Genomic DNA, 25,913 nt, shown 5'->3' on the forward strand with positions numbered 1-25,913 from the left:
TTCGGCGTGCCCGGGGGCTGAGAGGGGGCCGAGGGCGCAGCCCCGGGCCTTGCCCGTGGGGAGCCCCCGCCGCAGGCCGGCGCAGCCTCGGCGGCGGGCCCGCTCCTCACAGGTGGCGGCCGGGGCGGAGCCAGGGCGCCGCCCGCCCCTCCCGGAAGTGGCCGAGGGGCCGCCGAGGGGCCGCCTTCCTGCCGGCGCGGCTCCTCCTCCGGCGGAGCAAGATGGTGGCGGTGGAGGAGGCGGCGCGGGGGGAGCCGTGAGCCGGCGCCGGTGCCCGCTCCCGCGCCTCTCTCCCTCTCTGCCGGCGGCCGCCGCCGCTGCTGCTTCCCCGCCCGGCTCGGCGGGTCCGCTCGGCGCGGCCGGGCGATGCGGTCGTCGGGGCGGCCGGGCTGTGTGTGAGCGCGCTGCCCATGTGGGTGCCCCGGTGAGACCGGGGGGGGGGGTTGTAGCGGGAAGATGCTGCTGTCGCTGGTGCTGCACACCTACTCCATGCGCTACGTCCTGCCCGCCGCCGTCATGATGGGCACGGCGCCCACCTACGTGCTGGCCTGGGGCGCCTGGCGCCTGCTCTCCGCCGTGCTGCCCGCCCGCTTCTACCGCGAGGTGGACGACCGCCTCTACACCATCTACCAGAGCATGGTGCTCTTCTTCTTCGAGAACTACACGGGCGTGCAGGTGAGCCGGGCGGGGACGGGGGACGGGGCCCGGGGGGGTGCTGCGGCCTGGCCGGCGCCGGCTCCCCTTCGCCTCTCCTCAGGCGGCTGCGGCGGGCGGGAGGGCGGCTGGGCTGGCAGGGCCCGCCCGCCGCCCCGTGTGAGTGAGGTCGGCGGGGAGGAAGCGGCCGGCGCTGGCAGCAGGTGCGGGCCGCGGCCTGCCCCCGGCGGGGGCTGCGGATCCGCCGGGGAGAGGAGAGGAGAGTCTTGCTCGGCGGCCGCCGTCGCTCCTCTGGCGACGGTTTTCACGGCGTGTTGGTGTCGCGTTCGTTTTTGCAGGTCGGGAAAACGGAAGGGATGCGACAGCGGTCGTGCTCTGCCAGCGCTCGAGTGGCAGCCTGCTTCGGCCGCTCGAACCCTCTGGCCTGTGTTGCACGTCTGTAGCATTAAACTGGCAGCAGACAAGAACGCTGTAGGCAGCGATAACTGCACTGGATACACCTACGAGCTTGCAGTAAATAGATGATTTAACATCTAAATTATTACAGCTTCCCAGTTTTCACGCAGTCTACCCCCTGTCAGTCTCCGGCCCTTAAATTTTGTATCAGCCGTGGATTGCGGTTATTCAGTCTCTCAGAAACTGAAGTCCAAGGTTTCGGGTTAATAAGTTGGGATCGGAGGCCTCTCTTGCGTGGCCAGAGGGGTATTTGCATTCAAATAATAATACTTCACCTATCTCACGAAGCGTTGGGTGTTTGAAAGGTTAAATATTTGTCTGTAATTTGAAGAGTAAATAAGGAAACTTTTAATTCTGCGCTTAAAAAATAATTACGTAAATGACAGGTGCTCACTGTGCCTAAACCGGACTTTCAAAGTTATCTGAATATACAGAATTGTATTTGAAGTTAGTGTCAGCTGTAGGTGCTTGAGAGTAAAGAATAACAAGTGCTTACATGTTGATTGGCAGGTGACAGGACTGATACAAATACGCCCTTCATATTTACAGCTAAACCATTTGTCCACTCTCTTATGAAGCATTTATTTCAAAATCAGGCTAGGTCTCCCTAATTCCCACTCTTGAGCAGTTGTAGGCCTCACTTCATACCAGCTCTCATGGAAACCCCCAAAGCTAGCTAAAGATAGAATTGCACAGTTTGACATCAGGCTAAATAGAACGGATACAAAACAAGTGAGATCTTACTTAAGTGGTAATTAGTTTTTGATTCAGCTTGTAACTCCTGTAACTTCACTCTTGCGTCTTGTCCAAATTAGTGAACTTGTGTTGCGATTTACATCTCTGTTAAAAAAAAAAAAAAAGGAGGTAAAAGGGAAGCGGATTAAGCACTTACTGTTTTATCTGCCTTCTTTTTTATGTAGTATCTTTAATGCAGATATCTTGATGTCTAGTAACACACTTTGGTCATTAGCTGCTGAAAGTAGCAGTATAGTAGTTAAATTCAACCCATTCTAAGAATGAGAGCCAAAAATCAAGATATAAATTGTAACAGAAAACTTATTCAAATTTCCTACAAATAGTGTGCACTGAGTAGCAACCACTTTGAACTTTTATCATATAAGAACTTTACCACATAAGAACTTTTATCGAAAAAAAGTGCCTGTGACATAAAGGTACAGAAAGGAAAATGCTAACCAAAAGAAACAAAAAGGCAGCCATCATCTGTTGACTTCTGTTTTCTTTTATTGCATTGATAAACTTCATCCACACACACACAAAAAAAAATGGTGGGAGACAGTACAGGTGGTCACTTAGGACTATTAAAACAGAGGTGCTTTGTCACAGTAAGCAACAGACGATGTTAAGAGGAGATGATACATGCGAAGCTGAAATAAAGGATAACAGAAACAAATAAGAGAGTCCACAAAACCAATGTGGCATATGTCATAGGATAAGTAAAATAATAACTGAGGCTGAAAGGTAAATAAAAACTTGGAAAATATGATACATGGGTAGAAAGGTAAGAGGTAGAATCCTTAAAATTCGTGTATCATTTAACTGGAAGATATCCCCCATTTGTTTAAGGAGGAGAAACAGAGTGTCCTTTCAGACCTGCTCTTGCAAACACTGAACACGTTTAACTTGAAAGTCACAGTGGAAAGTTAAGCATGTGCCTGAGTGTTTGAGATTGGGATGGTAACGTGAGAGCTACTGTGAATTGGCTGTTTTAAGGCCTGTACTTGGATGCAGAAGTGTAGCATCATTAAACTTAATCGCTTAATCCAAAAAACAGTGCAAGAATAGTAACTTGCTCGGCTTCATAAAGGCAGCTGTAGGGCTTTACCAGCATTAAAGCATCATAGTAGCCATGGGCGGGAGAAGTTCAGCATCTCTTTCAGATCTGTTAATTTATTCAATCGATTGAAGTGTGTTGGGTTATTTTTTTGTGACTGGATAAATGGGAGGCCAACAACCTCATCCATCAGAATATTGGAACTTGTTGCGTAGTCTCACTGAAGTAATTGGGATTATACGGGTGCTTAAGCGACTTACTGAATCAAAGCCTTAAGTGACTTTCTTAGCACTGCCACTGTCTTACCCTATATAAGAAGTCTTTAATGTTATGTACATTCTTTGGTTTATTATGCTTGGAGTGTTTGTGGTTTTTCAATACGATACTCACAACTGCCTTAGAGCATTATTTGAGATGTCTGATCTTAAAATACTAATTTTGCTGAAATTCCCAGTAATGTGAGTGGGGCCTTAATAGAGTAAAGTTGGTTTGGATCATAAATGTAGATTATTTTTTGACTGAATGAAATACTACTGTATCTTGATATTCATTTTTAATTTATTTTGTCAGGAAGTGATGTTTCTGTGTATCACCTGCTGTTGGTCCATCAAGTATCTACATCTGTCTCCCCCTCACGACCGAATGCACAAGCAGTATTTTTCTTCTTTTTTTGTTCTCCTTGACTTGGATGTTTTTAGCCAAGTTTATTAAAACAGAAACTCTAGTTCATGCTAGGAAGACGTTTTATCTTAGTAGCAAATTCTTTTCAGTTGTGAAATGTAACTGAATAAGGCAATAACCTGATCTGCATGACAGAAAATCTTGGAAGACTAGCAATTCCCTTTCTCTTAAGTATTGGACTTGAGATCTAAAATAATTACAGAACTACAATTGCTGTAAACCCTTACTGAGTATTTATGTTCTAGAGAGTGGCTCATGAAGTAACTGTAAAAGTTTCTTACTTTCTCATACTGTAAATACTTCCCCTTTTTAAATTTTGGGTCACATCTGTTTAAGTTTTCCAATGATACTAGAATTCTGTTAATGAATTGCCAAAAATAGCCCTTTTGGTGACTATCATGCAAGAGTCGGCTGCAGAAAATTGAAGAACCAGTATTTGGAGTATAAAACGCAACCCAGAACGTACCAGTCCTGTAAATGAGGTAAACTGGTCAAAGCCAGTATGACTATAAAGTAAAATCCTATGATGCTGTGTAAATTTGTCAATGCAATTGCAGTTTAGCAAATATCCATGAATTTTTTTAAGGAGCTATAAATATATAAAATTAATTCCTGTGCAGCATTGTGACAGTGCTCTTCAACAATCTCCAGGATTATAAACTCATAGTAATGAAAATTTGTAAATGCAGTCCATTGGAAAGTGGCATAGAGAGAATGGCCCTGCTTTGGCCTTACGTCGCTTTTGATGCAAATGTAGTTGTGTTGCTTCCCACCTGTCCTGCTGTAAGCTGCAGAAGCGCTACAGTACTCTTTTCTAGAAGGAATATACAGGAGATGCTTGAACTCTCTGTAAAGTGAGTAGAAAGTCTTACAGAGCAAAGGATGTTAATTTTATCAGTGATGAGCCAAAGCAGTCACTGACACAAACAGGTGCAATTCAAGTGCTTTGCAGGACTTGCATCTGCTTGTGCTAATAGTTGACTTGGCCCCAAGTTTCTAAATCAAGTAGCCTGTGAACTGTTGTTGTGTTACTGCTTTTGTCTTTATTGTGTTAGGGAAGTCTGCTCTCTTGCATTTCATGCAGACAAAAACCGGTTGTGTCGTACCATAGAATGTGAAAACCAAAATGACTGCAAATACGCCTGTGATTAGGATGTTTGAAGGGCTGAAAGAACTAGTAATTCAATATGATGAATGCTGTCATCTCTCTATGACCCTTAGCATCTTATCCCAGTTGCTGTCAGGGTGATGAAATTAATGCCTATTGTGTTTGTGCACATGTTTCAGATCACATGGGGACTAAATGTTCTTCAACTTTTTTTTTTGTAATTGTGTTTGATATTTTGTATTGAGTGGTGGTGAAGAAATAATAAAGAAATCATCACCTCCGTCTGCTTCCTAAAGGATCGTTTTCCATCTGAAAGGTTTTGACAATTGAATAAAATCCATGACTGAATTAATGTGCATGGATTTTGTTCAGTGCTTGCATCAGCTCTCTTCCCTGCCCCCGCTTCCTGCTGAATAGGAGTTTTTGGAAGTGGTGCTTTCATTAAGGGCATTATGAAATTCTGGTTTTCATTGTCATTATGGGACTCTGGAAGGGGCTGTGAGAATCAGATGCTACCTCAGTGTTGTTTATCAGAGCTGTAGTATTTCTAACTATTTTAGAAAGTTCAAGAGATCCCTTTTAAACAACGCAGTGTGCTTTCTGCATTGGTATTGAAGCTTGGACTTGCTGTGTCCCAACAAGGTTGGAAACTACTTACAATTAGAGCAAAATAAAACTTTGTGGGGACGTTGTGCTGCTGAACTCTTGACGATGCTTTCCAGTGGAGTAGAGCCCATGCTGTGTTTCATGTCTTGGCTTCCTAGGAAATCTGTGAGGAGAGCTCGGTGTCTGAGCTTGGGATAGACACTTAGTCTTCTAGCTATTCGCCAACTTGCATTGGAAGTGAGGGCTATGAGGTCTTTTGAGGTCTGTGCCGATCTTTGTTCCCAGGACAGCAGCATTCCCAGACAAAGTTGTCTTTACTTATTCCCTGCTTTTCCTTTTGAAGCTGCTCAGCCATTCAACAGGTAATTTGGGAGAGCCCAAGGTGGAGGTGGGAAGTAAAAGAGGCAGTGCAAGTCTAATGGTCAAGTCGCAGCGTACTCACATCAGGGAGGTGCTTCTGGTTGCTGTTGGTGAGGTGGGTTGTCATTTCTTAGGAACCTGGTTCTTGCCTCTCCGCGGTGGGGCAGGCATCATAACCAGGCTTCATCGAGACAGGGCGAAGGTTTGTCTTTGAACTGCTTTCTGTCGGTAGATGTGAGTGACAGGGTCTGACTCCCCTCGAGGTGAGGACCCATTTCCCATGCAAATGCCGTAACTGGAAGGTCAAAAGGAGACGTCACTTCTCACCCTTCTCCAGCTGGGTTTGGGAAGAAGGTGCTGACAGTTGCGTTTTGGCATGAGCCTGTTTTTATGAACCTGCATTTGAGTTCCCTGAGCTCTCCTCCCAGTCTGGCAGCTCAGTAGTGGTAGAGTACTGGGATGGTATGGGAACTGAGTGGGAAGGTGCAGAGCTGCAGGCAAGGCAAACTTCCAAGCTTGGGTGGGAGCTGAGCAGCCTCCAAGGGCTTGGGCTTTCCTAGTTCATTCCACGTGGCTTGCAGCCGCCAACTCTTGTTAGCACCTGCTTATGTTGCTGCTTTGCAAAACTATGTTAGCTGTTGGGAGGAGTGTTGAGAGGTTAAGATTATCATAACTTGTCATTTATTTGTGATGCTAGAAGTATGAAATGAGGGACTCGGGGGAGCGGTAGAAATTTGGGGATTGGTGCGGTGCAAAGATTGAAAAGAAACTGGAGAACGTAGTGAAGTGAATCACTTCTGTGTGCTAAACTTTTGTAGCAAGCCCAGTGAAATCCTTCTGCAGTGATATTGGCTCCGTGAAGACGGTTTTCCCTGGCTCGTGTCGTTAGAGATTGCAATGCACAGCTGCCTCCAGGCATATATGTCTTTTATAGTATACAACAAAGTCCTGTGTGTTATTGTAGCAGAAATTAAGTGATACCTGCTAAGCCTGAGGGATGCGGCTTTCAAATTGAGATGGATGCCTAATTTTAAACTCTTAATGTTCAACTGTGGTGTGAGGCAGCAAAAATAGATACATTAGGTATGTAAGCTTTGTGCTCTTTCTTTTTTAGATACTGCAAAAGATATCTATTTGCATATATCTTAATTTTTGTTCTGTCCGCCTTTGGCTGTTGTTCTGAAGGTGAAAATTAAGTCCTTCATGACTGGTTCGTCAGGATATCAGCTACAGTTCTGGTGTGCTGCAGATTTGGCTCTGGGGCAATCTGGAAAGAATTTAGTATGGGGAGATTCCATACTTGGTGCTGGTCCTGATCATTCCCCACCTCCTGATATATGAAAAATAAAATAAATAAATTAAAACTGAGGTCCATTAGCATTTTTAGAAATCAAGTATCAGCTACCTGAACCAAAACTGCTGTTTGGGTTCATAAATTAGATGTTTTGTGTGGAGATTTGGCTGGCATATGTTGTCTAATTCGCAAGTCACGAATTAATCTGAATTTTCTATCAGCCTTACCTACTGCAGTCTACAGTTTAAAACTAATACGTATGTTTACATTTTAAAGTTAGATACATGTATTTACAAAAATCTTAAAAAGTCAAGTATTTGTCAGGTAGGAAAAGCTAAGGAGTCAAAGGGCAGGTTTGAATGCACTTACAAATTCTGATTTCAAGTACTTGGCCCAGGAAGTTTTACAATCTCATGGTTTGATTTTAAATTTTTCTGTTTAAATATATTTTGAATACCTTAAGATTTTTAGTATATTCAGTTCTTAATATAAGTTGTCCTGATTTTGCATGATTTGTTGCATTTGAAAATACAAATGGTATTTATCTTTTTTTTTTAAATTCCACTTTTTTTTTTTTTTTTTAAACCTGCATGAGTTTTATACACTTTCCTCTTTTTGCATTTAACTGTGTTTTGGTAGATACTGAGCCATGGAGTTTTACAGTGTTCTTCCATGCCCTTTCCTTCTGCTTACATAATATGTCCAGATACTTTATGTAAGGATGATTGTTAATTGAGAAGATTTTTCTCCTGGTACTCCACCATCAGACATTGTTCTTGCTAAGAGGAGATTCTATTCATAGTTAAACATTTGACTCCAATTATTTCAAACTGTTTACCTCAGGCTTACAGGGTATCCTTTTTTCCTCAGTTTTAGTTGTTTTAGTTAAAGTAGGTTCAGATGTCAGGGATTTTGACATTACAATTATGAGGAAGCATATCTTCTCAGGGGAAAAATATTCTTTAATCTTTGTTCTGTCAATTTGAATTTATGCTATGAAGAGATTTAGGATAAAAAAACAGGGGAGTTATTTTCTTCTTTTGTTCATTTCACTTCTGTCACATATTACTTGTCATCTTCCCTTTTATAACTAGCTCCTCAGTATGGGACTAGGAAATCATAGAGTTTATGCTAGTTTGATTTTTAAATGTAAAATCAGCTACCTGTGTTTTGGTCGAATCTGTATTTGAGCACATAACTGGATGTGAAGAAAAATAATTATTTTGGGTGACTTTGAACTGTATTGTGTTAGTTGCACATATTTTTCCTCTGGAACTTACGGATTGACTTGCAGAGTTATCCCGTTCTATTTTCTAATGCTGCTTGGGAATCTGAGGGCACGCTTGTTTCTTTTTGCATAAGCAAACATAGTGCACAGTCCTGAGCAAGCTGCAGGTGAACTGGCTCATTTACACGCTGTGGTGGTGAGCAGATATTAGAGTGATTTTAACAGTGGCTATTTTTTGAGGCTGATTCAAGTTTACTGTGTTCAGGTCTAGAGCCAGATTAGTTGAAGCTAGCTCAGATACCCCCCTGCATGTTCTCTTCTGCTGTGTAATGATTCCTTTGCCTCACCTTGAAAGTCCATAGTGCTTAAATTCTAAGTACTTACTGAAAGTTATGTGTGGAAGAGCTTTCAAAAATCTTACTCCACAATCACAAGCAGAGGACGTAGGGGTGTAGAGGTTTCTTAATCATACCCTTTCCCATGCGTGTCGACTCACTGATAACTTCACACCAGTTCTGTCTGTACTTGATAAAAACACTTATATGAGTATTACAAATAAAGATACGATCAATTCCTCCTACGAGTCCTTGGCATTTAGAAGCAAAGTTCCTATTATAAAGAGCTCTGGCTAGAGGAACACTGCAAGCTTGCCACAAGGTTTCCTGCTTCTGGCTGGTGTGAGGTGCACAAAGGATAACATTTCCAGAATGTGCTTAATGTACCAAGGCACCGTAGCTGCTATTTTGGAGGGGGGTGGTTGGGATGGGACATGGACATTATGTATTTTCCACTACAGAAGAGTAATAAAGTAAACAATAGCTACATTAAATGTGGGTCACTTTTTCCTTTCTTTTAAGTAAATTACAAAAATCTGCAGGAAGACATCTTCAGAGATGCCAAAGGCTTATAAGGGAGGCTATTCCTCTCCTAATGAAACAGATGGAATACTTCTTTCCACTCTTGTGCTGGAAGGCATGGTCAGGTTTTGCGTGATACCAAGATGCCAGATGTTCAGAAAAACCGTCCTGTTGAAATCTCAGCTTATAAATAATCTCCTTTCACATGTGCTCTATATATTTGAAATATGTGCAGTACTTGCTAAAAAAAAAAAAAAAATTAACTACTGGTGATTTATGATAAAAGTTATTTAGATGCTCTAACTTTGACTTTCCCAAGTGGTCACTGATTGTAATTGTGGGCCGCTCCATGGTCCATGCCATAGAACCGCACTGTAATCAAAAGTAAGTTATTTGCAGAAGGAGCCAGTAAATTATTTAGGCACTGAAAATAGGATTTATTCAGAATTTAGATGGCAAAATCTTAAAATTATGTTTATGATAAGTCCCGCTTTTTCCTGTCACCAAGACTGAAACAGTTGAGTTGTACAGATGCCTTTTTCTAAGGTTCCTCAGATGGCTAAGGAGTACAGGCAGGAATGACGTAATTGTGTGTGCTTAAGGCAAAGTTCCCAACGCATGTATAGCCCTGATCAAGCAAAGCTCCTGAATCTACATAGTACTGTCAAATGATATTTAACTTAATGCTGGCAGGACTGGGGATCTCAAAAAAAAGTTTTAGCTCTTCCCCCCCCTCCTCACCACCCCCACCACCCCCCATTTAAACAAAGAAACAAAACCCCAAAAGGAATAAATTATGATACCTCTCTTTAACTTAATGAGTTAGAGCACAAACTCAATTTACAGGATGCATCAGTTCAATTCTCTCTACGTGCACATAGCTCCACCACTTCTTTGAAAAAGGTGATTTAGCAGTTTATTTTCAAAAGAGAGGATCCCTGCTCCATAGATCTACCTTCTTACAGCAGTGAGCAGTGTGTTAGGACGGGACAGGATTTAGGATCTGCATCTGCTTTCAGTACGCTAGATTCTGGCAGTTCAAAGCTGGCAGGCTCACCGTCACGGGTTTTGTGAATCCCCTTCTGCAGCACTGAGCTCACTTAGAAGCCAAGAGCTTCTGCTTCTGGTTGATGTGCCATGGGTAACCACTGGAGTGGTTTTGTTGAATCTAGTCTGGGGCTGTTGTTTAAATAAGCGTAAACTAACAGAAATTGCTCCAGCTTATGTGGTATTGTGGAAACTGATTTTCTCTGAAATTAGCCTTTTGCTTAGATTGGATATTCCAGTTATTGCGCTTATTTCCCAGAACTTCTTTGCGCTACCATGTTCCCCCTCTCTAAATAATCACCACCTGAATCACCCACCGTCTGATTGAGAAGTTGCAAAACTGTATACATCCCTTTCTAGGTAATGTTAGACTAGTGTGAATGAAGTGGTTTGTGAAGTCCTGCTCTAAATCACCATCTGAAGCTTTGGGGAGGACTGCAAGGAAAGGTGCATAATGCTCGTGTAGGATTAAGTCCTTCACACTTCAGTCCTCTCTGCAGCATCTGTGAAAGCTGCAGGCAGGTGGGCATTGAAAACAAAACTAGTCTGGTTAAACACATGATCATGCTCATCTGTTGACAAGTGTCTCATTCCTTTTGTAGGATTGGGGGGGGTTGTGGGTTTTTTTAGAATTACTGTTAAGAGTGTTCAGAATAACAGCAGGGAATGTTGGCATCATTTAGCCTGCTGCTGCAACTAGATGGTCTGAGTATATACTTTTTAGTTAACTTTTCTCTGTATGAAACTCTTTCAGCTTTTGCTCTAAAATAAGTGTGGTCACTGATGCTGTTTATTTGATTTCCTTCAATAAGCTGATGGCAGTGAAACTATCAGATTTTTCTTCAGATGGCCTGCCTTCAGTGAAAATTACTTAATTCATTATAAAACTCTAGAAAATTAGGCAACTAATTTCTTACAGCCTAAACATTTCCAAGTCTTTTTTTATGCTCAAATACAAAAAGTAGTCAAATATGCACAGAATAAGACTCTAAAGCTGTATTTTTCCTGACATAGATAGTATAAAATTTATTATAAATATTAATATATGTTTTCATTAGCTCACAAGGTGACTGTATTTCCTTTAAGATTTTATTGATTCTGATTCTGCTAGAAGGAGCTTTCCCTAATTCAGGGGTCAATTATCTTTAATTCATCTGAGAAACTGTAAAGCCTTTACAGTCAGCATCAGAACTAGACTTCTGTACATGTAGCTAGTGCCATTGAATGAAGCATAACCACTCATGTTTTTAACAGTTTGTCAATTTAGACCATAAGACTAAAAGTTAGCATGAAAGCAAAAATGTACAGACTTCATATTTAACATCAGATGATATGATTCAGTCCTACGTAATCCATATAGTTTCCTAATACGGTCTTCTTACAAAAAGGAAATAAAATTGCAGTAACTTTATTTTTTGAAGTTTTCTGCTTTCTCGTTAAATCAAATGAATGATTTATAAAAAAAAAAATAAAAATAAAATTGAATTACATACAGGAATCTTCTCGGTATTCCCCAGAGCTCAGTCTCTTGGCAATGGTTTTCTTCACTGAACCCCAGTAAAATACATAGCTGCAGAATATTTGAGTGAACTCTGGGCTTTAATAAAATGGATTGCATTGTGATTTTTATGGTTTGATGCTGAGCCTGAGCAGCAGACTTCAGACTTGCGCAATTATGTGTTGAGCAGATAGTCTCTTTAATTAAAGAGGTTATGAGGTGTAGCAATAATATGACCATTACCTAAAAACTGTATATGACCTAAAGGTATTTTTAGAAAAAGGATACTTAAAGGTAAACTTGTCTTTGTTTTGGGGTTGTTTTTTTTTTTTAGATCTAGAGAAAAAGCAACTAAAAACTAAAATGTGAAAGTCCTTTCTCCTGTCCTATTCATATTCTTTATGCTGTAGGCAAGTGAAACGCCTATCTGTTAAACACAAATAAAAGTGCTTCTCTATCTTCTGTGAAGAAAAATAAACATTTTAAATTCTTATAGTAGGACATCTGAAAACCTGAGAAACTTGTCAGCACCAAGTACAAGCTCCCCATTTGTATCCTGTCTTGAGCCTGCTTCTTCTCAAGCAGGGTAAATGGATTCTGTGATCTGAGGTACTTTTTCTAGAAGCTCAAAGGACTGGTTGTGTCATCAGGCAGGTTTTTAGACTAAGAGAGAATTTGAACAACTTCCCATAAGATGCCTGCAGCAGTGCTGCAGAAGTCAGCTTGCACAGGGTTACATGTTGATTTCAGAAGCTGTATCTGGTAGTTGCTTTTGGTGGTTTGTTGATGCAAGCTCTGCCTTTTCACAAAATTATATCTAAACTTTTTAACAAACACATGAGAAATACATCCTAGGATACTCTTTGTTTTAACAAGCACTCAACGTTGTAGTAGTGCCCAGCTAATAATGATGCTCTTGTCCCAAAGAGCATGCAGTCCAAGTTATAAAAGTAGTGAGGAAGAAATGGCGAAATGGAGAGAAGTGCATGTTGTGAGGATAGCACAGCTGAGTATATGAAGTTTGCTTGGTTGGTCTGTTTCTCCTGCCTTCTTCCAGGAGAGGGAAGGAATGTTCTCCTGCTTTTATCCTTCTTTCCAGTTGCTATGGTCTAAGCTTGAAGCTGACATTTTTCCTGATCGGAATGCTTCACCTTCTCGGCAAAGTGCCCCAGTGCACATCAGTTTTGCTGAAGTAACAGCAAAGAAGGGAGTATCAAGCTGCAATTCACACCTAGTTTCTTTGAATAGAGAAGGGAGGAGGCTTAAGAAGTCTCAGGAACCCAGAGTGAGTGTGCTGGTAGACATGTGATAGGACATCAGATGAGACGGGCTGTGTTTTTACCACCAATAACCAGCTGTGTTGCCTTAGTGCCACTGGAGCAGAAGTGCCACATCTGCTTGCAGGTCAGCTCCTGAACTGGTCCCATTATCAGCCACATCCAGTTATCATATTAAGGTAGCCTCTTTGCTAGGAGTTACGATGTGATCACCGGTTGACCTGCAAGCAGGTCTTCTGATAGCATGATTACTTTTACCTCTTGAGTTATTTTTGTCATGGCCCTGTTTACTGAGCTGATGTAGCTAGGATGTGATTAAATTATCTATTTAATTTTCTTTGGTACATACAGGTTTCATAAGCAAGAAATAAAACTGTAAATTGAGAGCATCCACCTTGTTGCAGTGAAAACCTATGCAAATTATGAGTTAGTCCGGTGTGGCTGCGGTGCAGGACTGTTTTACATTGCTACGTGACCTACCACATTAGCACAGCTGAATGTGTTGCACGGGAAGCAGCAGAGGCTGCTAGGGAAGCTGAAACCGGTGTCACCAGATCACCAAAGAGTTTCCATTTGCATGCCTAGATCAGCCTGTCACTGAATTAGCAACTTCTCCCATCAGGAGAACTTGCTGTAACCTTCTGCCAGTGAATCAGAGCTTTCTCTGGCCAGGACACTCTGAGTTGTGTCCTGTGCCTGCTGAGTGTGTGAACGGCTTGGTGTGTGGCATCCAGGGAAGCTGGGTACCAGTCTTCCCACAGAAGGGAATCTAACAGCCTCCAGTCTCCTTTATTTGAGACCTCACTGAATTGAGTTTGCAGCACTGCTATGTAAACAGATGTGAAAGACCCATATTAACAGTAACTGTATTACCCGTTCTGGTGAACTGGGCTATGAAGCAACCAAAACATGGCTAAAAGCACACGTTTTAATGTTCTGTACCCAAGTAATGTGTGCAATGTTAGACTGTAAATCTGCATTTTAAATACTTTCCCTCAAATCTCTGCTTACTTTGGCTTGCTGTGGTGCTCTTCCTTTTAACTTGTTTTCTTTGCTTGACTTCATTGTGCCTTTTATTTTTTTAACAAAGCAGCACCTATTCAAATGAATAGGTTCCTCACTTGCTTCATTGTGGCAGACAGGACATTCATCTTCTCAGTCTCTCAACCTGATACGTAGGTAGAATGTACGTATACTGTGGCATTTGGAGAGCTGTGCATAAAATACGTGAAACACTGGGTACGTTAGCTTCTGAAACTGGAAATTGCCTCCCGAGCATGTCCTGCCCTGCTCCCTGGTGCTGGCTGGTGAGTGCCCTGCAGAGGGGGAGACCACCCCTCTGGTGCTCTGCAGACCCTGGGATCGGCACCGTTCTTCTGGGGAGGACTAGGAGTCTCATGGCTGCTCTCATCTCTTCGGGTTGCTTCAGAAGGGACGTGCACCCAACCTGGCACTGTGGTCACTTGCTCCTGAATTGCTGTCCCTGGTGAAATCACTCAAGTGCTTGCCTTCGCTGTGGTCCCCAGATCTCTTCTGCACCAGCAGACCGAGAAGGAGCCAGAGGCTGCCCAGTCTCTGCAGCAGGGAATTCTGCAGTTAGCTACTAAAACCAGCAAGGAGTTAGAGGTTTTCTGGAGACCACGAGGAAGAGTACTCCCTATCATTTCCCTCTGCAGCTATAATGTACATTAGGTGCTGTGGTTCACCTAAACCTGTCAGATTGCCAGAAATTGAAGGCTTGCCCTGGGGGGACTCTTCCCCTGCTTATCCACAGGCCCGTGAATTCTTCAGACATCATCTCAAAGGGAAAAGGGCAAGGTTTCTGCAGGATTCAAAGCTCTTAACTGTTAGCCCTCTGTTGTGTAAGGTCTGTGAGAATTTCCAGAAACACAGCAATAAAGCAAAAACACTTCATTCTCGGAAGGAGAGCTGGGTGGCTGCCCACAGAGTAGGTGTCTCCTGTGAAATCTGAAGAAGCCTCTAGAGAATGCAGGTTGGAAGTTGCCGTTCTTACCTGCTTGTAGTAACAGTATCATAAGTTTGTAGCTCTCAGTTCCTGGCTGTGAATGTCTGATAGGTGAGTAGCTATTCGCTGGCCTTTCATGAACTGTATAAGCCTTTTCTCGAGATTACTGAAATGGTCAGTGCTGAAGTGAATGATGTTGCACCTAAAGCTGTTGCATCCTCTTAGGCTGAGCCATCTGAGCAAACAAAATAGAGTTTCCGGATTTTCTCACTCCTTCCTTTGCTTTGAAATAAAATATCCAATTTTGCTGTGTTTAATGAGAACTAACTATAAATAGGAAAAGAGATATATATATTTTTTTAGTTCTGTACAACAGTATAGCTGTGTGTTTTATCATAAGTAAAAAATTTTGGTCCATTACATGTAAACATATGTAACTGTTATCGTAAGACATAATATTGTACATAGGAATTGCTTACAGTACCGATGAGCGGGTGTCCCTCTGGGATTAAAAAGTGAACTAGATCCAATCTTACTGAAATAAAAAATAATACAGATTAACTGTTACATTTGGCAGACACAATCATATGTGTGTTTTTAAGGGAATGATCTTGTATATTTGTTTTTACTCATGCAATATTCACAAGTGAATACTTTGAATTGTGGGTCTGATTACACTGAGATTTAGACTTTGTACATTAAAGTGGAAATTTTTACAAGTTGAAATTATAAATTGTGTATTTCAAATCCTGTTTCTTGTGTGGGGCAGCTCTCATAGTGTCAAGGGCAGATTTTGTTTTCCTCTTGTTCTTATTTTCTTACATTTTACAAAAGCAGAGATAACATTCAGGACCTTCTGGTTTAGAGATATGTTGTATTGGGCCTTTTCCCTTCCTCTAAAACAGTCTTTGTCAGAAACTGCATAGTGGAGTCTTAACTTGAAATTAAAGAAAACAGTATTTATGGACCTAGTGTGTAACACTGCTGGAAAAGTGTACACTTGAAAAATGAAGCTCTAACTCCATAAGTGAGAATATCAAGATAATTTTTTATTTCAGTGTCATTTTTGCACCTGAACTGTAAGATCAGACCCTCTGACTGCTACCTTGCACTAAATAGTGTGTGGTACCTAGAGTGTCAGCAGTAAGGTTATAAATTCTCCTGGAACTTTAATGAGAAAATTACTCCTACAGCAAAATCTTGTTTGAATTTCTTGGATACTGGTCAGAATATACTTGTCAACTGACTTCTTACAAATAAAGTTCAGTTAAAATTTATTGTGCATGCCTTTTTTTTTTTTTTGAAAAAAAAATTCAAATAAGTAATGTTCTCTTTACTGTATGGTGGATGACCTCTTGTTCACATATTTATTGAATATCTCAGTTTGCCAATATCTGGTTTCTTGCCTTGAAAACAAAATTTGATCAACAGTGCAGCTGCATTTTCAAAGAAGGAACAGCATGAATTTAAAACATACAGCTTTATGTGGGGTTTTTGCCTGGTGTTACCCATCTAGTATCACAGGCTAATTCACAGGTGGGCAGCTTTTCCAGAATTGCTCGTAGAGACCTTCTGATATTAATCAAGATCTGAATATTCATTAGATCTTCCTGATAAAATTCCCAGATGGTCCAGACTAGGGAAGTGGTGATAATACATGGCTAAACATTCCAAGTAGTGCTTTGGGTTTTGGTGAATGGAGTCACTTCAAAGAGTGTATGTTTAATACAGCTAACTTCTAGAAACAAGGAGTACAGCCGTTGGTTTTGGCAGACCAAGGAGGGAATGCTACCTAGAATGTACTAATTGGAAGAACTAAGCTTCATTAGATAATGAAAATATTTATTAAAGGTAATTAAATGGCTGCATGGATTCTTCCATTCAGAATTGGTTTAATTAATTTCTCATTTTATATTTGAAATAGAAGTAATTGAATTAATTGATTTTAAAAGGTGACTTGGATTACTGCTTCAGCATCTTGCTTTGTAGTTATGCTCTCAGAAGGTTATTTCACTAGTATGCAATTAACCTTTCAGGGGCAGGAAACTACAAGGGTAAAAGCTGTCTTTAATATAATGGAGAAAAAAACCATAGCAAAACCTGCTGGCTGGAAGCTGAAGACACCTCAGCCTCATGCTTTTTCGTTCGTTCTTGATGGTTAAAATCATGGCAAATGGTTGAGATTTTGTTCTTGATGTAATCCAGGAAAACTTACCATTTTAGATTGAATAATGAGTGTCTGGCCGAAGCATGTCTTATTCATTAAATGTATAAATTTACATGGTGGTTTTGTACACATCTATGACTCCTCTTTACCTTTAATTATACTAATGTAGGGATCTTGTTGATGTAGGTCACCTTCCATGGATCCAGTTCTAGGGCTGAGGCACAAGAATAGAATACCTTTCTTAAGCCCTCATTAATTAATATTCACTGCTTTGTTGATAAGTTAGTTGTATGCATGATGGGTACTGATGCAGTGATGAGGTGTTTTTCTGTTAATGGTGCTACCTTGCTGGCAGTTTTCCTAGTAAATAGCTATTTACTGCATTGGATCTCATTACTGTCTAATGCAATGAAAATAAATAATTAAGTAACACTTTTTTTTTTTTTTTAGGTAATACTCTACGGGGATTTGCCAAAAAATAAAGAAAATGTAATATATTTATCAAATCATCAGTGTACAGGTTTGTATTTTTTTTGTTTGTCTTAGCACTTTTGTAGATTTGCTTGTCTGTTTACTGTGTCTCTTTCCACCCTTGACCTAAGGAGCAAGAAATTCTAGTTCAGAACTTCTAGTACAGAAACCTTTAATGATATTTATATGTACAACACATGTACACTTTTTGTTTCATGAGTGGCAGTTAGAAACTAACGAAACGTTTTGGGCTTTTGTGTTTGCAGTTGATTGGATTATTGCGGACATGCTGGCAATTAGGCAGAATGCTCTTGGGCATGTCCGGTATGTCTTGAAAGATGGGTTAAAATGGCTTCCACTCTACGGGTGGTATTTTTCACAGGTAAGCCCATTCACTTTTTCCTTGCTGTTTGTGCGTCAAATTTGTAGGATGTACTTTCCTTCTGTTTATTGTATGTGCTGGGAAGATGTACTTCTGAACTGGCATTTGTTTATTTGAACATGAAAATAGCTGGTTTCACTCAGTGTAGTTAGATGTGTGTTTTAGTTGAGAAACAGTTATTAAATAATCGGTTTACTTTTCTAAATGAATACTTCTTATGGATGGTGTTTACTACTAGAATTAAAACTGTAGAGTCTGTTAGAAGCATTTCAGAATATTCTAGAACTTTGTTCTTTATACAGTCCAAAAACCCACTTAGCAGTAGGTGTAAACAGACTTTTTTTTCTATGTATGGGTTTTTTTATCATGCTGTAAATTGGGAATAAATTGACATTGCTGCCATGTACTTATTTATTTTTCAGTTGTTTGCTTTTAGCACAATATAAAAGAGGAAAATTGGACCTTAGTATGGTGTGGAGGAAAAGCAGATCCCAGCCTCCATGAAAGCGTTGATGGTTTTGCTTTGGACTTCAGTTAAGCAAAAACCTGAGTCTAACAGGATTCCTATTACTACGTTTTACTTTCCCCTCTTCCTTCATAATGCTTCTGTTGTTCCTTTTAGTTTGAGAGCTCAACCTGATGTGACTCAAAATTACACAATTACTGAAGAAACAGTGGGCCATGGTCACTTTACAGCTAATATACTGAGTGGATGTGATCTTTAATCAAAAATGGTGGAGAGCAGTGTCGATGGCTTTACTGCCCTAAAAATCTCTCTGAATTTGTCATGTCTGTTCTTTGCTTTTTCTGAAAGCAACACTGTTTCTTTATACAAATGAAATAAAATGTGGAGGGAGATGTTTTGGGAAGTATTGGTATGTTTTGCTAGGTGATCAGAAATGTCTTCACAGTATTTATCTCAGGATGTAGATGGGTGCTTAGTTGTTAGAATAGAAATGGATTAAGTTTTAGGTAACTCTTCCAAAATGCCTGTTCTATAAGATTTTTCTCCTTTGGCTTCTGTCTTTGATTTTTACCTGTTCCCTGAACATTAGTCTGCTTTCTGCCCCTCACCTCTGCCACCCAGGCAAAGAAAAGCAAAAAACACTTAGAAAAATATTTGTAATGGAATTAGGTAGTTTGATTGACTTGGCTATCAGCCCTGTCCAAGAGGGTGGGGGATATTGAGAGAAATACTACACTGGGTATGATTTGAACTATATATTAGTTTGTAAAGGAGTATATGAAGAGTAGGCAACTACAGACGTATGTCCAAATGGGAGGCTTTACTCTCTCCCTCATCCTTGGCTGCACATTCCTCCGTCTCTGACCGCTTGCACTCTTGCATCCCTAAGTCAAGTCAGATCAGTTGATTGCTAGAACCAGCAAAAGGGGGTAAGTTTTGAGGGTATGGCCATGGGTGGGAAGAGGGGAGGAGGCAGAATAGCCCTTGTGTGGCCGTTGACACTGAAACTTTGCCTTCAAGAAGCTAATGTAAGTTGGATTGGGTTTAGAGAGCATTGCGTGAGGGGAGGTACAGATCTATGAACTGCCTAATTAATATGCTGAAGAATAGGAAATGCCTTTAAACAGTGGCCTTTCCCAGCAATCAGATGTTGCCTTCTAGCTTGGGTGTAGGCACCTAATTGGAACAGAGGTTCAGAGTCTTGGATCATGTCACATAAGGTGCCCATTGCTCGGGTGTGTGAACTGTCTCACCATTTTATCTTAGAGCACAGGTAGTGTCTGTTCAGTGTGTAAGAGGCTAGAGTGTCCCCCGAGATATTGGGAGATCCAGGTACGATGTTTTTGGCTTGATGGTGGAAAATGTTTGTTGTCTTCTGCATGAGTGCCTTAGTGAGTAGGCTATAAATCTAGGCTGGAGCATGGGTGGTTGCCATCCTTTCTCCTAAAATCGCTATTTTTAGAAAAGAATATGCTGCTGAGAAAATAAGAAAACTGCTCAGTTTCTTTTTATTGGTGGGTTTGCTGTCCTAGTCCCCTAAATAAATATGGACTGTCACACCCTGTCATACCTTACTGATGGTATCCATTGGGAGAAAATGGACTTGTCTGTTGTCTAATGCTTGTCCCCGCTAATGACTCTGGTTCTCTACATTTTTCTTCCACTAAAGTGACCAGTCTGTCTCACGGAAATATTTTGCTCTTTGTCCTTGCCTGTAGTCATTACATTGGTGGTGATTTAAGTCTGCTTTAATTAAAATACAGACAGGATATATATTCCATCCGCTATCACGAGGTGTCCAGAAATGATTTTTTTCAAGATTTTGGAAAATTACTATTGCTATCTGGAATATCCGGTGCTCAGTTTCCTGACTGCTATATTGACTGTTAAAAGAAGGTTCCTGTGGAAATTAATCTGAATGTAGCCTACATTTTTAATCAAAACATATATATTAAATAAAATCTGTTCAGCTTTGAATTCCTCAAAGCATAGAACTTCTACAAGATTTAGTGGGGGACGATTATATATTTTTTTTATATATATATATATTTAATTCAGTGACACAAATGAAAGGCATCTTACTAACAGTGGTGATGTGTGTGTGTGTGTGTTTAAATGACTGAGACGGGATGCAGCAGGACTGCAGTGCAAGCTAATAGGTATTTTTATTGTTTTTATCACACCAAACAGTGCAAAAACATAAAACACTTCCTGCCCTTCCTGTTGATGTTCTGTCAGTGATGTCACTTACACTCCACTAAAAGTTTCCAGAGCCGCGTAATTACGCCATGCTCACGGAATTCATATTCCCTACCTCAGGTAAACATCCTGTTTGGAAATAAACGTGGTCTGGATGTCCAGGAGAGCAAAATTCAGGCACAAAGGAAGTATATTTGTAAACATAATCCATTGTTGACTGAGAGAGGGCTTTTAAAGTACAGCGGAAAAAAATTATAACCTTAAAAACAGTACTTCCAGAAATCTGTTTTGAAAAGCGTTCATATATTTGATCTCTTACTGAAAAGGAAATGCAATACAAATTGGGGAATTTGAGCTATATACAATTGCATAACTAGCATTCTTCTTCAGAGGCAGCTATCTAATAGCAAGAAAAGAAAAGAACCACTTAAATTAACCTGTTATGTTCCAGGTTTGATTTATTAGGTAGAGGTATTTCTTTTCATAAAACTGGCTTTATTATTTTTGGGTGGATCTGAATTTTTTTTTTGCCCTATCTTCTCCACCAAAATGCAGCTACCTCCTATTCATTTTATACCACCTGGTGAGGTTGGGGTGTAATTTTGATAAATATTTTGGTATCCCAGAGTTTGCTTGACTTTTTAACATGAGAAGTATGTCTTTGTCTTTTCTGTTATTCAGCATCAGCTTGTTCACCCTTTTGGTTGTTACTGAATGTTAGCCAAATATTTAGCTAGTGTGGCTTCTTGCCTCTCTTTAGCTTTGTAACCCTGCACCACAGGGGAGCTGACACATTTATGTAATTGGGGTGTATGCAGCAAATGATGGTCTTAGAATACGTAATTTGTCTGTTCTTATGTTACATGGCTGTATAGTTGTATTTACTTGAGAAGTACAAATCTGTTTCTGAGCATTAAAAAGTCTGAGGTGAGGACACCAAACCTGTCTTTGGTGTTGTGGTGTCCCTAAGCAAACCGTACAATAGTAACTTGATTTTTCCAGGTTCACAAGTTAAACAGGGAAAAGGGGGTTCAGTATTTTCCCAGTTTACTGCAGCTGGTTAGTAATTTGACAAATAAGGGAAGACTTTGATTCCAGCCTTCCCTCATTTATCAAAGCTTGACCTAGCTGAGTCCACACAGAATGATGACTTACCAATTACATGGAAGTCTTGTATGTGTTATTTCTCACACCAAACTGAGTTTGCCCTTCCTGAAAGTGGTTGTTGTGGTGTCACTGTACAGAATAAGACTTCTACTTCCCTTTAAGATCCCTCAGATCTTAAAAACGGTCTTAAATGTGGAGTGTGTAGATAACGTTGCTCTGTTTGCTGCACAGCTGGTGGAACATTTTTCTGTTCATGCCATTATCTGTGCAGGACTAGTAAACTGCTTGTGGGATGGTGCTGATATGATGCTCCAGCCTGCTAAAGGCCAAGCTCAGTGGACTGGGGAATTCTGTTCTTGGTTTTGGTCCCCTGCCAGCCAGAGCAGCACAGCTGAGTGTTTCAGCTGGCTACTTCACCTTGGAAGAGAACCACAGACAATAATGTTAAGACAGAATATTTAATATGGAGTTAATGTACCATTGACTTTCTGTTCCTTTTCACTGCAGCTTTTGGAGAACAACTTAAAAGTCATGTCAAATACCACTAGCTAAGCAGCTGCATGGCCAACTGTCCATGCTATGAAAAGCAAAGGCTGAAAGCACTTTTCATAACTGCCTCTTCTGCCTGCCTCAAACCCCTCAAACTTTATTCCTGTCCATGCCATGCAAATAAAATAATAACTCCCTGCACATACACGACCACCCCTGTTTGTACAACGTACCCTATCTTCTCCTAAGATAAGACATTTGAATGAGGTTCATCTCTTAGTATTTTTAATCTTACTGTCACCTTTCTGTTAAGAGCATGTAAAACCATAAATAGACAGAAATTATCTGCCAAATTCTAATGCCAAGAGTCAGGGTGGGCAGAAGTCAGGGAATCAGTTAGAAAACCCATAAAAACAGTGTGCCTTAAAAATAAAATTCTGTTATTTGGAAGCTTTTTTTTTTCCTTCCCAGAATTCATTGTATCAGTAGTTCATTTTGGAGCATATTTGGTTACAACCGCTTGTAGCTACGCCGTAGATAAAACAAAGTGATGGAGAAGGAAATGATGGGGCAAATTTTATTTCTTTATAACCTTCTTTCTTTGTGTGTACTTTGCCATAGTCCTTTTATGGACATTTTGTGACAAATTGTGTGGAACAAGCTATAAAATTAATCTTATCCAGAAAATGGTCTTTTTATAATGGTTTTCAGTAAAAATCCTTTGTCTTCTAAAGATTTTGTGTTACTTATTCAATTATTATCTCAGTATATAACTTCTTTATTAAAAGTTTGATTCTCTAATAAGGTGCATGGAAGTTTTCAAGACCTATGCTAGTTACCTTTGTGCTATTCATAAATTTTGTACGTAGAGGTACGATACTTGTAATTCCAGTATTTGCATTAGCCACTATTTAAGAGCAGGCACATAAAATTGAAAACATTGACCTATAAGTATTTGTACGTGAATAACTTCAGTTGTGTGATTTTCCCTTGATGTACAAGTTGAACTGCTTGTCAATGTTGTCAGGAATAGAGAGATCCCTGTGGTGGGTTCCAATGCCATCTTCCAGTTCATTATTTAACACCTTTAAACAAGATACTTCAAGTGTCTTATGCTTGCTTTTTTTTTTTTTTTTTTTAAGATCTTATCTTTATTTAAACAGATTTTGTGAACTTAAGTACATGCAAATGTAAAATCAATTTCAGGTGCTTTCTTCTTAGGAGAAAACGTCTTATGGGCAATTTGCAGCATGAGTCATAAAGGTGACTTGTCATTTTTGTCTTGTTTGTTCTTCTGTCAACTATTCCACATTAAACTACTTAAATATTTAATACTTTTTTTTTTCCTCTGTTAGCATGGAGGAGTCTATGTAAAAAGAAGTGCCAAATTCAATGAAAAAGAGATGAGAGAAAAGTTGCGGGCCCAGATGAAAGCTGAGACTCCGGTAAGATTATACTTCGCTTCTCTTCATTTCTTTGACTTTTTTAATGACAAAGGCTTACTGGAGAAATGAGCCATGCCTGATACCTACAAACTACAAGACAGTAATCATGGATTTGTTTTCTGTCTGCATTTTTACAGTTACTTTCTGTGATTAGAGTGATACCTCTAATTAAACTTAGGAAAATTGACTAGGCCTTTATGAATGAACTTCATGATTCTGTCTGTAGAGGGCAGGGGGGATCTGGACTAAATCTTAGAGCATAAGCTATAGCACCTTCCTTGAGAAACCACTGCTAGTGTTCCCTGTGTTTCAAAAGACAACATTTTGACTACTGTATGCTTGCCAAAGACTGGTATTCTTGACTTCTGAAAGTCAAGAACCATTCTAACCGAATCTTAATTAGTCATCCCAATGATCAGTCATTTTTAATGGCAGTGACATCTTAGAGCTGAGTAACTTTGTCTGCTACTCCTGGAGGAGAAAATAAAACAAAAAACCCCTGAACTCTTGATAATTTTCTATTTGAAGAATGATTGTTAGTGCCAAGTGACTTTTCTCATGACTCCCTGTATGGTTTGTGGCTCAGTGGTTAGAATCACTGTGCTTCGCTTCCATTACTTGCTGTGCATTAAAATGCTTTCTGCCTTTTTGGCTAGACTTAAGAAAACCAGCTCAGCAAGCCTTGATATAGAACAGTTACACTTTCATTTTATTTAAAATGATGTGATTAGGACTTGCCACTCCAAATACTAAGTGGCAAAACTTCTATAAGCTGAGGCTTGGGTAAAAGGAGTGCATAGGCTGTTTTGACCTTCATAATAGGTTTGGGGGTTTTTTCTTCTTTTTGGATATAGTGTGTTTATGTTTGTGCATGTGTCTGTGTTGAAAAAGTAAACTGGCCTTACACTTGCTGAGAGGCTTAAATGAGTAAAGCGTCCCTGTTTAAGACAGTGCTCAAACTCATTTTGTCTTGAACTAAGATTTAGCATGAACAGGGGGTTTTTTTTTTTTAATTAAGATAAGAAAGTGGATCTATTTCCAGGTTTTAGCATGTAAGTTACAAAGGCCAGAAATACATTATGACAACTACACTTTTGCTGTCCAGTGTCTAATCTAATGATGTCCACATGGAGAAGATGGTTGTATTCAATAGTGGTAACTTGTGCCCGCGTTACCAGGGAGGGTCCTGGGATGTGAAAAGGTTGCGTTGTGTCAAGTTATTTTCTGTATGTCTGTGGCAGAGATTCTACTTTCTGTAAAACTTAAAGTGTAATGGAATAAGCAAAGACAAATTGCAGCATGTATGAAACGTATTTGTAGTCATCCCCCTAAGCAATTGCTCCCCCTGCAGAGTGCTGGTTAAGTTCGCTTTAGTTCATCTGGATGAAATATCCTAGCAGGGTGTTTTCCTGCATGGGCCCATGGATTTCTTGCTAGCCAAAGAGGCAGCTTCTGGTTGAGTCTGGCTTTCTGGCTTCCTTATGCACCCCCTAAAGTGCAAGGGTGTGTTGTAATAATAAGGTTTTGATTGTGATAAGAGATAAGATTTGAACTCTGCATTAAATTAGTCTCCTGTATAGAAATGTGGATTTTTTTTTAATACAGTCTTAGGAGGATGTGCCTAGAAACTCATCTAATTCCATATGTCTTTGGAAACCTGCAAATGATGTTCAGTGTTGCTGCAGAGCTATAAATTGTCTGGACAGGCTAGTGTGTGACTTTAGCCCAACTGGAATGTCAAGGGAGGTTTAAGCATAAAGCTTTTATTTAAAGCTATATCTGCTGTGGGTTCTGCTTTCCATGGTGGATGTCTACATGTGATTAATAAATGAAATAAATCCAGAAGGCTTTTTTTCTGGAATCATCTTTTTTCTCCCTCCTCAGTTGTGTGTGGATTGAAAGCCTATACCTGACCTATCTAAGCTAGTGCCAAATGAATTTGGGACCACTTGGGTATGTTTGGTTTTTGATGTAATTTGGCTGTCTGGAAGTTCGGTGGTGTTGGAAATGGGCATAGAACCTGGACATGCTTACCAGGAAGTTGTTACCATTTTCCTTGTATTATCTAGGGTAGTGCTACAGAAGAGAAATAAGCATAACTGCTGCAGAAATGCATTCTGTTTTAAATCTCTTTCAGTCAAACCATATAAGGAGTGACACTTAAGTTTCACAAAACCAAAGCTGTCAAAAGCCTATTTACTGAGACAAATGTTTGCATCTGCTGGGATAAAAGACACAGACCATTGAGTTGTCATTTGAAGGAAGACTAAACTTTCTATAATCCACTTTATCTGAGAATTTAAATGTAGATGCTGTAAATGGCCTTTAACCTATAATTACTACTGGGAGAAGAACGTGATAAC

At 40.2% G+C, this 25,913-nt stretch overlaps 1 protein-coding gene across 1 annotated transcript in view; it reads left to right on the forward strand.

Moving 5' to 3' along the window:
• Positions 1–208: 208 nt before the first annotated feature.
• AGPAT5 (1-acylglycerol-3-phosphate O-acyltransferase 5) overlaps positions 209–25,913 on the forward strand; it is a 61,030-nt gene continuing 35,325 nt past the window's right edge. Inside the window, exons 1-4 of the mRNA XM_069805944.1 lie at positions 209–675; positions 17,442–17,511; positions 17,729–17,844; positions 23,461–23,550. Coding sequence (XP_069662045.1) covers positions 457–675; positions 17,442–17,511; positions 17,729–17,844; positions 23,461–23,550 — 495 coding nt within the window. The 5' untranslated portion in view covers positions 209–456. The remainder of the gene's footprint in view (positions 676–17,441; positions 17,512–17,728; positions 17,845–23,460; positions 23,551–25,913) is intronic.

The sequence above is a fragment of the Haliaeetus albicilla genome, chromosome 18, assembly GCF_947461875.1.
Source record: "Haliaeetus albicilla chromosome 18, bHalAlb1.1, whole genome shotgun sequence".
Taxonomy (NCBI): domain Eukaryota; kingdom Metazoa; phylum Chordata; class Aves; order Accipitriformes; family Accipitridae; genus Haliaeetus; species Haliaeetus albicilla.